This window comes from Saimiri boliviensis, chromosome 2 (genome assembly GCF_048565385.1).
Source record: "Saimiri boliviensis isolate mSaiBol1 chromosome 2, mSaiBol1.pri, whole genome shotgun sequence".
Taxonomy (NCBI): Eukaryota; Metazoa; Chordata; class Mammalia; order Primates; family Cebidae; genus Saimiri; species Saimiri boliviensis.
Window position 1 is genome coordinate 207007818 of NC_133450.1, and position 15831 is coordinate 207023648.

The window sequence follows — 15831 nt, forward strand, 5'->3', positions numbered from 1 at the left end:
GGTTTGGGGCAAGCCTGGTGGTCCCCGCTGGCATCCTGACCTGACCTCTCCCCTGTTTCTCTCCTGCAGGGCCTGCCTGGCATTCCTGGCAAGAGGGGCAAGATGGGTATGCCGGTAAAGATTTTCCGTGTCTATTACGCAGACTCTAGCGGGGATCCCCACCTCCCACGGCCACGCTGCCCTGGCCACCTGCTGCCTGGCTTCTTCTGCTTCTCTCCCTGCTTTGAGTGTGGGGGCCCGCGTAGGGGGTTGTCTTGGCACCCTGCGTGGCTGGGGCCTGGCTGGGGCTGGGGCTTCCGTGGGCTCTGGGCCCCTCTGGGGTAGCTCCTCTCTCTCTGTGGGCAGCAAGGTTTTCCAGTGCAGTTCTGTGTCTGGGGGGCTTCTGTCTAGGGTATTTGTGTCTGTGGGTCTGCTGTGACTGGGGGACTTTGGCGAGACCAGGTGACCCTGCTCCCGTCTCAGGGAACACTCGGTCTCCATGTTGTCTTGGTGTCATCTGGCTCTGTCCAGTTTGCTCATGCACACACAAGGCCAGGAGACATTGGGGTATACGGGCAGGCCCACAGCAGGCATGACCCAAAGAGGGGCTCAGTGGTGACCCCTAGTCCACCAGCTTTGTCTGTGACTCCCCAGCACAGGAGGAAATCGTTTCTCCTCTTCTTTGTACGTGTGCAGCACATGGAGAAAAAGCCAAGGCACAGAGAGATTGGGTCACTTGCCCAGGGTTTCATGACGAGTGAACGATGCAGACAGAATCCCAACTCGGTTGGTTTGTCCCTGGGGTCTTCGATCTCAGTGGCCGCTTGAGGCAGCCTCTCAGGATCCTTAGTTCGCAGTCATATTATAAAAATAGATTCCCTAGAATCTTCACCTGGAAGGAAGGTCATTCATTCCAATTATTCAGAAGGGAGAAACTGAGGCTCTCTCTGAGCGGCAGAGTGAGATATCCTGGGTCCCTCTGCCACTGCCCTGCAGGTTGACCCTTTGACTTGGCACCAAGGTCAGCCCGAGTCTGGATTTCCCATCACTGGTGGCTGGTGAAGAAGGGAGTGTGAAGAGGGGCCTGGAGCATTCCAGAGTGTTCAGAGAGGCCTCTCTGTGGTTCTGCCACTGATGAGCGTGTTAGCTGTTGGAACCACCCCCCGCCCCCCCTTTTTTTTTTTTTGAGACAGAGTCTCACTCTGTCACCCAGGCTGGAATGCAGTGGCAAGATCTCGGCTCACTGCAGCCTCCGCCTCCTGGTTCAAGCGATTTTCCTGCCTCAGCCTCCTGAATAACTGGGACTACAGGCACGTGCCACCACACCTGGCTGCTTTTTTGTATTTTTAGTAAAGACGGGGTTTCATCATGTTAACCATGATGGTCTCAATCTCCTGACCTCGTGATCCACCCACCCCGGCCTCCCAAAGTGCTGGGATTACAGGCGTGAGCCACCACGCCTGGCAGCTGTTGGAGCTTTTAACCTGGGCCCTCTGGGGGCCAAAGAGGAAAAACAAAGAAGAGAAAGACCCAAATCCTAGCCTCAAAGAGCTGACAGAGGAGGTCCCTCTGCCCCCAACCTAGACCCCTCTGTGGTCCGGACAGGCAGTCTTCTCTCAGGTCCAACACCTGACACCTGGACCTGGGCAAGGAGCAGCACCTGATGCTCCCAGCTTCAGGGCAAGGACCTGGAGTCTAAGAGGGCTGGGCTGGCACCTGGGATTGTCCCTCAAGCCAGCGTGACCTTAGGCAAGGAGATTCATTCATCCAGTGAATATCTGTTCATCCAGTGAATATCTGTTGAATGCCTATTCTGGACTAAGGAGTTTGCTTCGGGCAGAGTGGTTAAGACAAAGTTCCTACTCTCTTGGGGCATACACAATCACTGAAAGGGGAAACGGAAGAATGAACAATGAAATGAAGGTTAGGTAGTGCTGAATGCTAAGACGAGTAGGATAGGGAGACGGGGAGCCTGGAGGTTGGGCTCGTGGATAAGTTAGTGCAGAAATTCCCCGCCACTGTATGAAGAATCTTAATGAGGTGCGCGTGGGAGCTGTGTGGCTTTCCAGGCGAAGGCCCTGGGGAAGGAGCAGGCTTGGTTCAGATTTTCCGAACCGCAGTTTTCTCATCTGAGAAGTGGGGACAATAGTATGCCTTATAAGATCATTATGCCTGTCACATAGTAAGTACTCAATAAACAGTAGCAGCCCTTGTTCCTCTGTGATTTCCTGGATGGCTGAGGGGCTCTCTCTATTGTAGGATACTGAGCCAATGACTTCACCTTTGCTGGGTCTGGTTTCCCATGGTTTAAGTTGCAGAATGGGAGGATTTGACTTGCTTAGGTGGTCTCAGCTGGGCCCTGCCCCAAGGGCCGCCTTTGGGGGATTTGTTCAGAGGCATCCTGGGAGCCTTACCGAGGGCCAAGCATTGCTGCTTTACAGATGAGATAGCCTCTCTGAGAGGTAAAGGATTAGGTCAAGATCACATGGCTGCTCAACGTCAGAGCTGGATTAGAACACAGCCAGAGCTTCCGGTGCCAAAGTGTACCTGTTTAGAGCTTGGGGTCCAGCTTCTCCTGAGCATGGAAGAGGCAAGACCCACAACAACCTGGGCATGTCATGGCCTCTTCTCCAACCAGATACAAGGACTGTCAGCAGGGCCATGCCTCAGTTTCCCCCTTCCGCCCTATCCTTTGCATCCTCTTCATCTCCCCTCCCAGCAGCCCCTTTATCCGCCTTCTCCCTGCCGTGTTTTTGTGTTCTTCTTGGAGCTGAAAGTCACACTGTTCGTGGCCTGGCTGAGAAGGCAGTCCTGGGTTTGAGGTGCCATCATACTGCCTGTGTGAGATAAGGTCACACATTCATTCCTCATTCAACCAAAGATTATTAGTTGAATATATCACTGTATGCCGGGTGCTAAGCATAACACTGTAGCCAAAGCAGACAAAAAAAAATCTCTGTTGCCGTGGAGCTCAAATTTTAAGGGTAAAGACGATCAATAAACAGGACAAATAGCCAGAAGAGGGCATGGTTGCCACCCTAAGTACCCCGCAAGTGAAAGGAAGCCACGTGTATTGAGGCCACTGGTGTGCATAGTATTTGGGCTACGTGTGATTCTCCCAGTGAACCTTTGAGGTGAGATTGATTATCCCCATTTTCCGGGTGAGAAAACTGAGGCTTAGACTGTCAATCAAAGCCATCTGTCCATAGACCCTCCGAGTCCTTGCCAGACTGAGAACTTCTGTCTGCTTCCTTGCTTCTCGCCTTTAACTTTCTAAGACTAGGCCCTGACCTCTATGACACTGGAGTGTCAGATGTGGGTGGAGAGAAACACCTTTTCAGCCCTAGGCCCATGCAATACCCTTCAGAGCCAAGAAAATACCCTCGACTCGTCCCAGCCACCGTGGCCAGCACATCGGCCAGGCTTGCGTCAGATGTGATTTAATGTGTGTGTAATAGGACTTCACGTCGCCTGAGTCCCTACAGCTTGTCTCTGTCTCCGCTGGGCCTCTGAGTCTGCCATGCCCCTCAGTCTAAAGACCCTGGGCAGTCTCTAGGGCAGTCCCTCTGTTGCTGATGCTCCCAAGCCCTTGCTCTGCCTGGCAGGGTTGGGTGCTCCTGTCTTGAATGGTTTTTCCTCCTTATCCAAGCTTTGGGCCAGGCAGTTTCTAGACACTTATTAAGAAGAGAAAGTGTCAGGGGAATGAGCTAAAGTCCTTCATGCCAGATCGCAGCTGGTGTCACTTCTGGCAGGGCTGGTGATGATTTTGCTGTAGTCAGTCTTTCCCCAGCAGGCAAAACCTCGGGCCCATGCATGCGGCCTCCTCGCTATCCAATTTGGAAGGGTGATGTGTGAGTCTTTTACTAATGAGAGCTGAGGAAGACAGTGCAGGTCAAAGCACATCAGACCCGTGGGAAACTGAGTGACAACCTGGCCCGAACTCTTTTTCAGACAGCTAAGCAGACATAGCCCAGGGAGGGCAAGACACTTGCCCAAGGTCTCCCAGCAAGTCATTGGCACAGTCAAGACTTGAACCCAGAACACATGCTCTCCAGTGCAGGGTACTCTCCACATGGCTCCCTCTTCTCTCTGCTCCCACCTTCAATCTCCAGAGGAAAGCTTGGTCCGTAGCTCTCATCCCTCATGCTGCCTCCTAAGAGAATGCGCTGTGGTTTTCTAAGGAGGGGTCCAGATAGAAAATGTTCCCAACGTGGCTGGAGCTGAATGGGTTTCTCCTGGCCTGCCCTGGCTTGTTGAGCATGGCTCAGTGTCACTCACAGTGAGAGACGGAGCCGTGTTTCCCAGCCAAGGGTCTCCATGGTGCGCTAGGAAGATGCCGCCGTGAGTCTTCCTGCCTGTGTTCTCCAAATGTTCTTTCAAACCCACTGGGCTAGTCCTGCAAGGCAGGCCACCACACACAGCTTTTCTCACAGCCTCTGGCCTGGCCTGCCAAGGCTGGCCCCATGAGTGAGTCTGGAGGGAAGACCCTAAAGCTTAGAGCAGGAAGGGCCCGGCCCTGGCACCAACCCCGGGGGTGTGCCTCAGGGATTACTGGGACTTGCCCAAGGCCACGCAGTCCTCTGGGAAGAGGCAGGGCTTCTAACATGGTGCATTTGGGCTTCAAGGTCATGGCTCTTTCCAGTTCTCAGATGATGGGGAGCAGGCAGCCAAGTGACAGAGAATTCCTATTTCCAAGTGGGGAAACTGAGGCCAAAGCAGATTAAGGTTCTTAGCTGAGGTGATGCCGTGAGCTGGGGATGTGGTCTCCAGTGTCCCAGATGTGAGCCAGAACTGCCCCGGGCTGTTAGTGCCCCTGGAGTCCTGGAGAGGACTCTACCTATCTTCTTGTTCCCTGAGTTGCCTTTTCTTGAGTAGATTTCCTTGTGGATTTCAGAAGCGCAGGGTAAAAACCTGTTCAGACCACGAGAGAAGGGTGCTGGGAGACCTCAGGGAGTCCTGCCATGCCAGCAGGCTTGGAGCCTGCACACCTAGAAAAGAATGTGGCTGCTTCAAGTACAGTAGGAAGGATGCAGGTTAGACTTCAGCAGGAACTTCCAGATTTTGGAGAATGTCCACCTCGTAAGTTCTCCGAGATCCTTTTGTGGGCTTCTCCTAGAGGTTATGAAATATTCCCACTCTTGATATAAACCCTAACTAGTGTAGTGATGGCACAACAGAGTTGGCCAGGGGCTGGATTAGGAGCATCTCACGGTTTCTGCAGCCCAGCCCTGCCAGGTGAGTGGGACAGTACTGACTGTTTTGCAGGCCAGGGACCTGAGCCTTAGAAGCATTCGTGGGACTTTGGTTCCAGATGTTCCTTGCTTCCCTGCCCCTGCATCCCCCCCCTCTGGAGCAGACAGTTGGGATGGACACTTCCTGGGGGCAGAAGAGTGGAGGAGATAGCCTTGTGAGTTCTCCTTGGCGTCCTGCTTCGGATGTGGTGGCAAGGACCGTCCCTGTCCTCAGCTCTCTTCCTCTGAGTTGTTGTGGCCAAGAGAGAATGCGGAGTCTCACTCCCGAGCCTTGTTCTGTCTCCTCCTGGGCCTTCTGCTCCAAGTACGAAGTGTTTAGTTCTCCAGAGGGGCCCAACCTGGGGAAGTAGAGAAACCATGTGGCCAGGGCCTCGGCAGGGAGCCGAGTTCATTCCTTGGGCCTGGGGCCAGCCCGCCACAGCTAGGCATGTGGAGGAAGGTCCCTGCTGCTGGCTGGGCTGGGGGTGCATGCCGCGTGGTTGCCTTACATACACAGGCATGGCTGGACAGAGGGAAGCAGAAGGGACTGAAGTGGGGGCTATACATCCAGCTCAGCAGCCGCCTCTCTAAGACCCAGGGAGCTTTGGGGAGACTGCTGGAAATGGCTCTGCCACTTAGTAGCAGAGGGATGAGGCAAGGTGGTGGTGAGAGGTTTTGGGTGTGTTCCGGGCTGCAGGCTCCTCATTAGTGTAATAAGGTGTGAACGTCAAGAATATCTCAGGTCCCTTCATCTTTAGGCCACTCGTTCCAGCACCTTTAAAACTCTTTTTACCAACCACTGTGCTCTTAATTACAAACCCCGGAATCCTAGAGGTCATCTGCTTGACCCCTCCACGGGAAGGGAGATTGAAGCTGGAGATGGGAGTGGCTACCGGCGGCCCTCAGCGTGTCTAAGGAGAAGCAGTCCTGAGCATCAGTAGTGCCATTCCCTTCTGCACATCAGCTCAGGGCTCTAATGAGCACTTTGAGAGCCCGTAGGCTGGTTCTGGAGTCACATGGCCTGGGTTCGAATCTCATCTCTGCTATTCCAGGGCTGTGTGACTTTGGAAACATTGCCCAACCTCTCGGAATCACAGTTTCCTCATCTTGAAAATGCAGCCAATAATAGGACCTGCTGGCGGTCACGCTGTTGGAGTTTGCTATGGCTGTCACTGTTTCATCCCAACATCCCTCTGGCTAGACACAGGCTGCGTTTTGTCTAGAAGTTACTTCCCTCTAGAAATTGACTCAAAATTCTGATGACCGTCTCTCCCTTGCTTATACCTCAGAGACATTCCCTCACATGGCTGTGGTCTCCCATGTGGCTGTGAGAGCTCACCCTCCATGCGGCTTCTCAGCTAAGAAAAGTGAGGCCCCAAGAGGCCCATGGGTGGTGCAGCCAGGATTGTCGCAGGGCAGGCTGGCCCAGCAGCTGGGCCTGAGGAGGCCTTGAGCCACCCCAGAATGGCCTCTGAAAGCAGACCTGTGGATCTGAGACCTGCCTGGTGGCTGCTGTATGTGAATATATTGGGCATCACAGGGTCCTAAAGGGTCCCTAGGGATCACACTCCCCCCAGCCTGAGCAGGACAGAGGGTCAAGTGTGGGGGCCTACCCAAGGTCAGCCAGCCAGCCTGGAGGAGAGCCAGGGCTAACCTGCAGCCCATCTCCACGTGTGGGAATTGCAGAACAGAGCAGGGGCTACTCAAGTCCTGTCCCTGGTAGGCCACGTGGAGTCAGCCAGGTGCCCAGCCAGACAACAGCCCCCTTGTCTCGAGGAGCTGCCCTTCTCTCCTGCCAGGTCTTTCTACCCCAAAGTCTAGAGGCCAGAGGTGGGAACTCGGTGCCTTCAGGAGGTACCCCTGGCTGGGCGTCATGGCTCACACCTGTAATCCCAACACTTTGGGAGGTCAAGGCAGGCAGATTGCTTGAGCCCAGGTGTTCAAGACCAGCTTGGGCAGCATGGAGAAACTCCATACAAAGATTAGCCAGGCGTGGTAGCTGTGCCTGTAGTTCCAGCTACTTGGGAGGCTGAGGCGGCAAAATGACTCGAGCCTAGGAGGCAGAGGTTGCAGTGAGCAGTGATCATGCCACTGCAGTCCAGCCTGAGTGACAGAGTGAGACCCTGTTTCATGAAAAAAAAAAAAAAAAGAAGAAAGAAAAAGAAGGCTCCCCTGGCCACAGCCCAGCTGGCCGATTCTGGTCTCAGGAGGTAACATGGATCTGACCAAGAAGGGCTAGTTTAGGTGAGAATGGAATTTGCCAGAGGAGACCCTAAGGATGTCAGGGGAGAAAGCTTGGGTAAGATCAGATGTGCCCCCGCAAAGACATGATCTGGACATACACACAACCTCCCCTGCCACACTCCTCTGCCACCCTCTGTAACCACTGGGACATGCGTTTGAGCGGCTTCTGCAGATGAGGCTTGTATGTAGCCCCTATGAACATGTCAGACTCCAGAGGTGGACCTGGGCTCTGCCGCAAACTTGCTTTATGACCTTGGCCAAGTGATGTTGCCTAGCTGAGCCTCGATTTTCCTGTCTGTGAAATGGGACCGGTAACTTTTTCCTCAAAGGTAGATATCAAACGCAAGTGAGGTGTTGCATGCAAAGTGACCAGCTTGGTGTGAATTTCATGATTGTCTTCTTGTTTCCTCCTTTTGATGTTTCAATGAAGCCCCACCTTCTGTGGGATGAATGTCAACCCAAGAGGGCTTCCCGGCAGAGGAGAGATTTGAAGGGAGCAGGACTGTGGGGCAGGGCCAGGCTAAACACCTGTATGCACACATACATTTTAAGGTGTCTTTGTTTAACTGGTGGAGACTTTGGTTTGGGTTTTGTTTCCAGGTTTGGCGTTTTGGGTTTAGTGTACTCCCTGGACTCCTCCAGTGGTATTAGAAACCAAAACCGGGATGATCCTCTGTGAGGAATGTTTACCATTCGAATCACAGCTCCAGCATTTACTTGGTCAGGAAAACATGTGCTTTGTTTTTTTTTAATTACATTTCCCTGGAAAAAGAATGATTTGAATTCAAGCGGGGGGAGGAGAACAGGTTTCCCCAACTCCAAGCTTGAGGACTTTCTTTTCCTTTTGAAGTAGGAATGGAGTTCTGCCCCCGGCCCCCAGAGGCGTCCCCACAGCTGATATTTTTTCAGCTGCCCATCTCCCCAGAGCGTGGAGTGGCCTCCAGAGTGGGGTCAGGGAGAGGGTGAGAGGGCCAGACCTGCCTGGGCTGGGCAGCTGAGCATCTCTCCGAGCTGCTGAAACACCTGTGGAGGCTGGGCTGATGTTCACTGGTGATGTGACCTTGTGTGACCTTGCCATTTAACTCTTTCACGGTCTGATTTCCTTTATCTATAAAATGGAAATCATGATATTGGAAATAGAAGCTTGGTGCCACAAAGAAAAATCAGCACTGAGACAAAGGATCTTTCAGCAATGCAATTTTTACTTCCTGGACTGCAGGAAGGGTACTCTCGCTAGCCATCTTGCCGCAATAGTACAATGAATGAAGGAAAACACACAAATTTATTCTTTACACATTTGGCATCGTCCTTACTGCTGTGTCTCATCTCCATTGGCTGGAGTCAGACCTCACCATCGAAACTAAAACCCGATTGGCTAACAACTTAAAACTTTTCTAAACAGGTAAAAGCAATGGAGAGCTGGGACATGTCTGTGAGCGTGTCCAGCACAGATATCTTGGTTAAAGTACAAGGACGTAGAATGTACCGCGTGCCTGTAAGCATGGCGTGTCTAACAGCTACATGGGCTAGGGCTTACCAAAGTTATTAGCACACTTACTCTTTAACGAGAAAGGAAAGTTTAAAAAGGAAGTTTTCTACTTCCCACAGCGATTTCACCGGGTGACTTTTGAAAAAACGTGCCACCGAGAAGGTCTGATCTGAAATGCAACAGAAGCCTTCTGGGGAAACAGAGGCTCTTCAAACTGGCCTAGACCCAGCTACCTGCTCCTAGTCTGTGTCCTTCCCGTTTCATCAGGACCAGGTCCCAGATTAGGGGATTGGCATTTTTCATGCTGGGGAGCTGGGTACTGTTTTCTTTTCAGAGACTGAGCAGAAAAGGAAAGGATCCCTGAGAAACTCTTTGTGTGAACCTGCTCGTTGAGGGTAGGGGTGACCTCAGCACCCTACTGCCTGCCCATGACCAAGGAGTGAGAGGGCCTTGACATTGTCATTGTGTCCCCCCCGGGGAGGGGGGGGTTCTGGTTCAGAGCCCACCCTGCAGGTGAAAACACTAACCTACCGTGTCTTCTCTCTCATGCCCTCCAGGGGTTTCCTGGAGTCTTTGGGGAAAGAGGCCCTCCTGGACTGGATGGAAACCCTGTAAGTATTTAAAGTCTTTGTGAACAGGAGAGATTCCGAGTGAACACGAGCAGATTTTAGGAGCCCACACTTGAGGGTCAGACAGACCTGGGTCAAATTCCAGCCCTGTGAACTACTAGCTGGTCACCCGTGGATGAATGACATGATGTCTCTAAACACTAGGCTTCTGTCTACTGTGGCTGCCCTGTTTCCCTCTGTAAGAGTCCCCAGCCCACTGAGCCCCTGGGCCCAAAGCTCCAGGCTGCATCCCATTTCCAGGACTTCGGGTCACTCCCCACTGGAGAGGCCCCAGCTGCTGCCATCTTACAAAGCATCAGAAATGTTTACGGGCCAGCAGAGGCCTGGGGAAGCACACGGTTTGCAGGCCCTGTTTGGAGAAAGGGAAGAGCTGAGTTCCAAAGGAATCTCCGCCACAGGCATGTTTATAGAGTTTGTAAATAATTAGAGGCCCAGGCTCTGTTCCACGAGGAGCCGGGTCAGCCTGTCCTGGGGAGCTGAGTCTGTCTTTCCCTTCCTGGCTCGAGGCCCTGGGCCGGTGGCAGAAGGTAGTTTGAGGTCCCCCGTCTCCCCTTGGGGCTTCCTGCCTGAGTAGCCTTGCCAGCTGTGCCCTCTGCAGAAGTGGCTGCTACATTCCTAACCAGCACCTGATTAGACGCTAATTCAGTTCACAAATGCTCCCTGAGCCTGACCCAGCCAGGCTCCCTTGGGGATTATAGCCTTGACCTCAGAGCCATATACAGACCTGGGTTTGAGTTTTGTTGCACCGCTTGTCAGGTGGGTGAGCTTAAACAGATCCATTCACCTCCCTAAATCTCAGTTTCCTTGTCTGTCAAGCAAGGGGATCAGAATTCCAGCCTGAGGCTGGGTGCGGTGGTTCACGTCTGTAATCCCAGCACTTTGGGAGACCGAGGTGGGTGGATCACTTGAGGTCAGGAGTTCGAGACCAGCCTGGCCAACATGGTGAAACCCTTTCTCTACTAAAAATACAAAAAATTAGCCAAGCATCGTGTTGCATGCCTGTAATCCCAGCTACCTGGGAGGCTGAAGGGGGAGAATTGCTTGAACTCAGAAGGCGGAGGTTGCAGTGAGCCAATATCACGCCACTGCACTTCAGCCTGGGCGACAGAGTCAGACTCCATCTCAAAAAATAAATAAAGAGAGAGGACTGTCGTGAGAATGAAAGGTGGCAGGCAAGGTGTTCCACATGGGTTTGGTGGGTGAGGCTGTGTAAAATACTGGGTAATCCAGGGCACAGTCCCTGCCATGGAGGAGTTCGAGGGCCATTGCTCCCATCTGTTATACAACAGGCAGTGGGATGGGTGGGATCAGAGAGGTCCCAAGTGCCTCTTTGGAGAAGGTAACAGAAAAGTCTTCTGAGGACAGTGATATTTGCATCGGGATGAGGAGATAGGTGGGGAGACATTCCAGGTGGAGGAAGGGGCACCAGCAAAGGCATGGGGCGGGGGATATCCGAGCCCCTCCCTCCATAGTCCCTTGTTGGATTAACTGTTAACAATAGGCAGTATCATTTGCAAGTTTCCTTGGGGAGGGGCAGGGATGTCTATGCTCCTGGCATAGAGGAACTGAGAAGACCCGATGCCTATCACTTCCCCTCATTTGAAGCAAAGCTTGCCTCTTACTTCTCATTGCTAATCACAATGTCTACAGCCCTGAAGTTTTTTTGTTTGTTTGTTTTTGTTTTTGAGGTGAAGTGTCACTCTGTCGCCCAGTCTGGAGTGCAGTGGTGCGATCTCTGCTCACTGCAACCTCCGCCTCTAGGTTCAAGCGATTCTCCTGCCTCAGCCTCCCAAGTAGCTGGAATTACAGGCACACACCACCACGCCCAGCTAATTTTTTGTATTTTTAGTAGAGGTGGGGTTTCACCGTGTTAGCCAGGATGGTCTCGAACTCCTGACCCTTTGATCAGCCTGCCTAGGCCTCCCAAAGCGCTGGGAATTCAGGTGTGAGCCACCGCGCCCGGCTGATCCCTGGAGTTTTATTCTCACCTTTCCATTTTGAACTTGACTCAAACCCCTCCACCTATCATTTCTCATGTGGGCAATGGAAGAATCATGTTTAAGATGGAGAAATGGAGGTGTAGGGGATAAATCACAGAAAGTCTCATCTCCTGACTCCCAGGCTAGAACTCTTTCCAGACTCTGAGGGCCCTGGGAGAAGGACCTGTGAGAGTGTGGGGTGCGGGGGAGGCGTCTCCTTTCTCCCAGCTGGGAAAGGGAAGGAGGCCGGCTTGGAGGCTCTCAGCATGGGGCCCTCGTGGCTTTGTCATTTCCTTGCACCTGGCCTTGGGTGAATCAACCTCTGGAGCTTCAGTTTTCCTGTCTACAAAGTGAGCGTGCAATGTCAAGCACCATGCACATCTGTATGACCGTGATTGCGATTCCGCTCATTCTGTTATGCTTAACAATGGGAAGATGCTGGATTTGGAAGTCTGACCTCCCCATTTGACAGATGTGGAAAGCTGATGGCAGAGAGGGGATGGGTGTGGTCCAAACTCCAGGCCAGACTCAGGAAAGTCCCTGGAGCCTGCGATCAGGAATAAGGAGTGTTCAGCTCTGACAGACCCCACCAGGTGCCCGTGCGGAGGACGACATGGAGGGAGGGGCCCTGGAGGGAGAAGCGACAAGTAACCACCTTGGTCTCTCTATCTGCAGGGAGAACTGGGCCTGCCAGGCCCCCCTGGAGTCCCCGGCCTCATTGTAAGTACGTCAGTGCCTGCGGGCAGTGGGTGGGTGTTGGGGAGATGCAGGGTGAAGCCGGCATGTAGGGAGCCAGGAGCAGGCCCTGTTGGGGAGGTTGAAAAGGCTCTTTTCTCATCCAACCCCCAGAGGGGCTGGGGTCCAGGAGAGAACAACCCGGGCAGAGAAGGCAGGTGGGGGAGGGCGGGCAGGCTGAGGGAGGAGAGCCTTGCTGTGTGGTTTCAGGTGCATCACCTGCCTTCTCTGAGTTTGTTCCCTCATTAGTTAAATGAAATGGGTGCTTGGAACTCAGGATGGCCAAAGGACTTTCACACCTGCAAGGGGGTGTGGACAAGTGATGGCATGCTCATTTGACAGGTGAGGCTCATTTCCAGGTGCAGAGGGAGGAGGTAGCGCCACGGTGGTCTTTTTCACTCTTTTCCTCCAAGCAGACTTGGAGGCAGACCACCTAGGTTCAAGTCACAGGCCTGCGACATCCTGGCTGTGTGACCTGGGCCAAGCCACTTACCCTCTCTGGGCCTAGTTTCCTCATCTGTGAAATAGAGAGGACAGCAGAATCATCCTGGAGTGGTCGTGAGGATTAAACAAGGCATCATATGTGTAATCCTTGGCACAGGATCTGGCACTCAGTAAGTGCTGGTGGAAAATATTGTTATTATAATTCTTGTTGTTACCTCCTGAAATGCCCAGGGCCGAGAGAGGCCAGAGGAGGTGGGAGGCGAGCTGACCTGACTCCATCCAGGTGGAGCAGGCCCTGAGGAATGGTTCTAGCCAAAGCCAGGGGCCCTGCTGGGCTTTCAGTGGAGTGAGTCTTAACCTTGGGCCCAGCCCCAGGGGCCAGTGAGAGGTCAGAGCCTGGGAAATGGCACTCAAAGTGTCCCCATAGTCTGACACTCCCTCTGCCCTGTCTGCTGGGTCATTCCTCAAGGGGTTTGAGTCTGGGCACCCATGGAGGGACAAAAGTAAACTCTTTGCCACTCCGGCAGCTGTGCTGAGGAATTCTGCTCAGAGAGAGGCTGGAGGAGGCCCCTGGGGGAGGCAAGGGACCCTATTGCTCAGGGGAGGCTAGTCCTGGGAAGAGGGCCCAGAGATCCCCATGGCCATCTGTGCCTGCTCAGGTGAGTGGAAGCAGAACCTGGGTGGGATGGGCAGAAGGTGAGAGCCCTCTGGCTCTGAATCCTGGCTTTGCTTGCCTCCTGACTCTGAACTTCACCTTGGCCTCATTTCTCTGAGTCTCAGAGATCCCCTCTATGAAATGGGATTATTGTACCCACTTTTATTAGGACCACAGAAACACAGTCCATTCCAGTTCAGTGGCTAAGAGGACAGTTTCTGGAACCAGACCGCCAAGGTTCAAATCCTAGCTCTGCCACTCATATAATCACAATCCTGAGCAAAATATTTAACCACCCAATGCCTCAGTTTCTTCATCCGTAAAATGGGAACAATATTGGTACCTAATTTGGAGGATTGTTGTGAGTGAGGATGTAGATAAATTAATATGTGAAGTGCCTAGTATATAGTAAGCACTCCAGAAGTACTAGTTATGATAACAACAGCTATTGTTGGTGTTATTATATTACACATGCATGTGATATTTCACACCTGGTAGCAGCTGTCTGGGTTGCTGAATTGAGAAAAATTTCACAGTCACATTGGAACTTGGTGGGAAAGGGTGCTGCCATTGATTGGTGATGTCTGCCTTGGCTGGGGTTGAGGAAGTGTCAACATATGAGTCATAAATTTGTCATCCCTGATGTCCATTCAGTAGGACTTTGCTGAGCACCTTCTTTGGCACAAGGCACTGACCTAAATGCTTTGGAAAAAGAAACATCTGCCACGGGAGTTAGAGAACTCTCTAGAAGTCTTCTAAACTGACCCTCTCTAAGCCCAACAAGAATCCCTTCTGGAGCATCTTGGTCATATGGTGATTAAACTCCAAAATGAACACCTCCAGTGTTAAAAGTCTCTCCCTCTCTGAGAGCCCAGCTCATTCTACAGAGCTCTCATTGTTCGGTGTTTTCCTGTGGATTGAGCCCAGCTCGTCCTCACTGTCCCTGAGAGAGGCTGTTTGAGGTGTAAAAATGGTCTTTGTGCTTCCCAGGGCTCCTTCTTCAGGCTAAACAATCCCAGTCTCCAAAGCCTTTCTGAGGGGATGTTTACATATCCTGGCTGTCATCCTTGGCACCTGTTCCTGTTCGTCATTGTCCCAGTGTCTCCTAGGTTGGTTCCTGAGAGGAGCAAAAATATTGCTTGGTGGGATAAACGCAGAGCCTGGGGTCTTGGACTATAGCATCGTAGCCCTCTTGGTTCTTTTTTTTTTTTTTTTTGAGACAAGGTCTTGCTGTGTCTCCCAGCCCAGAGCTCAGCGGTGTGGTTTGGCTCACTGCCAACTCTGCCTCTCGGGTTCAAGTGATCCTCCCACCTCAGCCTCCCAAGTAGCTGGGACAACAGGTGTGTACCATGACGCTGAACTAATTTTAGTACTTTCTTCTTGTAGGGACAGGATCTTGCCACGTTGCCCAAGCTGGTCTCCAACTCCTGGGCTCAAGCAATCCGCCCGCCTCGACCTCCCAAAGTGCTGGGACCTCCTGGTTCTTTGCAAAGCTCATGCCTACCTGTGCTCTCTGCTGCGGTCCACTGTTAGGGCTGCCAGAGAAAATATGACGCCTAGTTAAATTTGAATGCCAGATGCAATATTTAGAACACGTTTATACTAAAATGTCACTCATTGTTTATCTGACATTCCAATTTAACTGGGCATCCTGTCTTTTTAATTGTCCGGTCTGGCAGTGCTATTTGTGGTGTCAGGAGAAACCCTTTCAACAAATGGGAAAACTGAGGCTGTTGGTCAAGGTCACACCCCAGGCAGGAGAGGATGGAGGCCATGACTCTCAAGTCCTAGACTGGGACATTCCTCTTTTTGCTTTGGAGCAGCCTGTGCTGGGGGAAGAGCCCTGGGTTTTTCTGCATTTCATGGTACCCCTTTGCCAGAACTGATTTGTTCTGCCTTGAATTGTGTTTCCTTCATGCCCTGCGTCTTTTTGGTCACTTTCAGCCTCTTTCCTCAGTGTTTAGATTCGTTTCACTGCCAAGATGAAGCGTCCTCACTCCTGCGCCTGTGGGGTCACAGGGCTGGACCTGAGCCCATCCAATCACCTCTGATCCCCAAGAAAATGCTTCCTTCCACCCTGGATTTTTGGGAACAGCAGCTTCTGTGCCTGGGGAAAAAAAAAATTGTCTCCCCAAAGAGCTGGAAAGGAAAGGAATTTTCTAACCAGGAGTTAAAGAGGAAGAGGGATTGTGAGTCACCTATGGTTTTCCAGAGGATGTGGGTTTTTAGCTGAGCAAATGGGAATTCCACGTATTGATAATCATTTTAGTGGAAATTCAAATGTATTCAATGCCTCTGTCTAGTCAGTGGAAGCAATTTGCATGCAGACTGAGGCCAAACCTTCCTTCCGTCTCCCGGGTCCTTGCAGCCGGGAGGAAGGGCGTGAGAGGACAAACTAACATTTATTGAGCGTCTGTCTGCTGCGTGTGCATCACATGCACTGGGC

The 15831-nt window shown here is 52.3% G+C and overlaps 1 protein-coding gene across 4 annotated transcripts in view; it reads left to right on the forward strand.

The window, feature by feature from the left end:
- Nucleotides 1–15831, forward strand: part of COL27A1 (collagen type XXVII alpha 1 chain) — a 158496-nt gene that overhangs the window by 57182 nt on the left and 85483 nt on the right. For all 4 annotated transcript variants that reach the window (XM_010335912.3, XM_039474992.2, XM_074395216.1 and 1 more), the window contains exons 12-14: nucleotides 70–114; nucleotides 9501–9554; nucleotides 12227–12271. In XM_010335912.3, the coding sequence (XP_010334214.1) occupies nucleotides 70–114; nucleotides 9501–9554; nucleotides 12227–12271 (144 nt within the window). The remainder of the gene's footprint in view (nucleotides 1–69; nucleotides 115–9500; nucleotides 9555–12226; nucleotides 12272–15831) is intronic.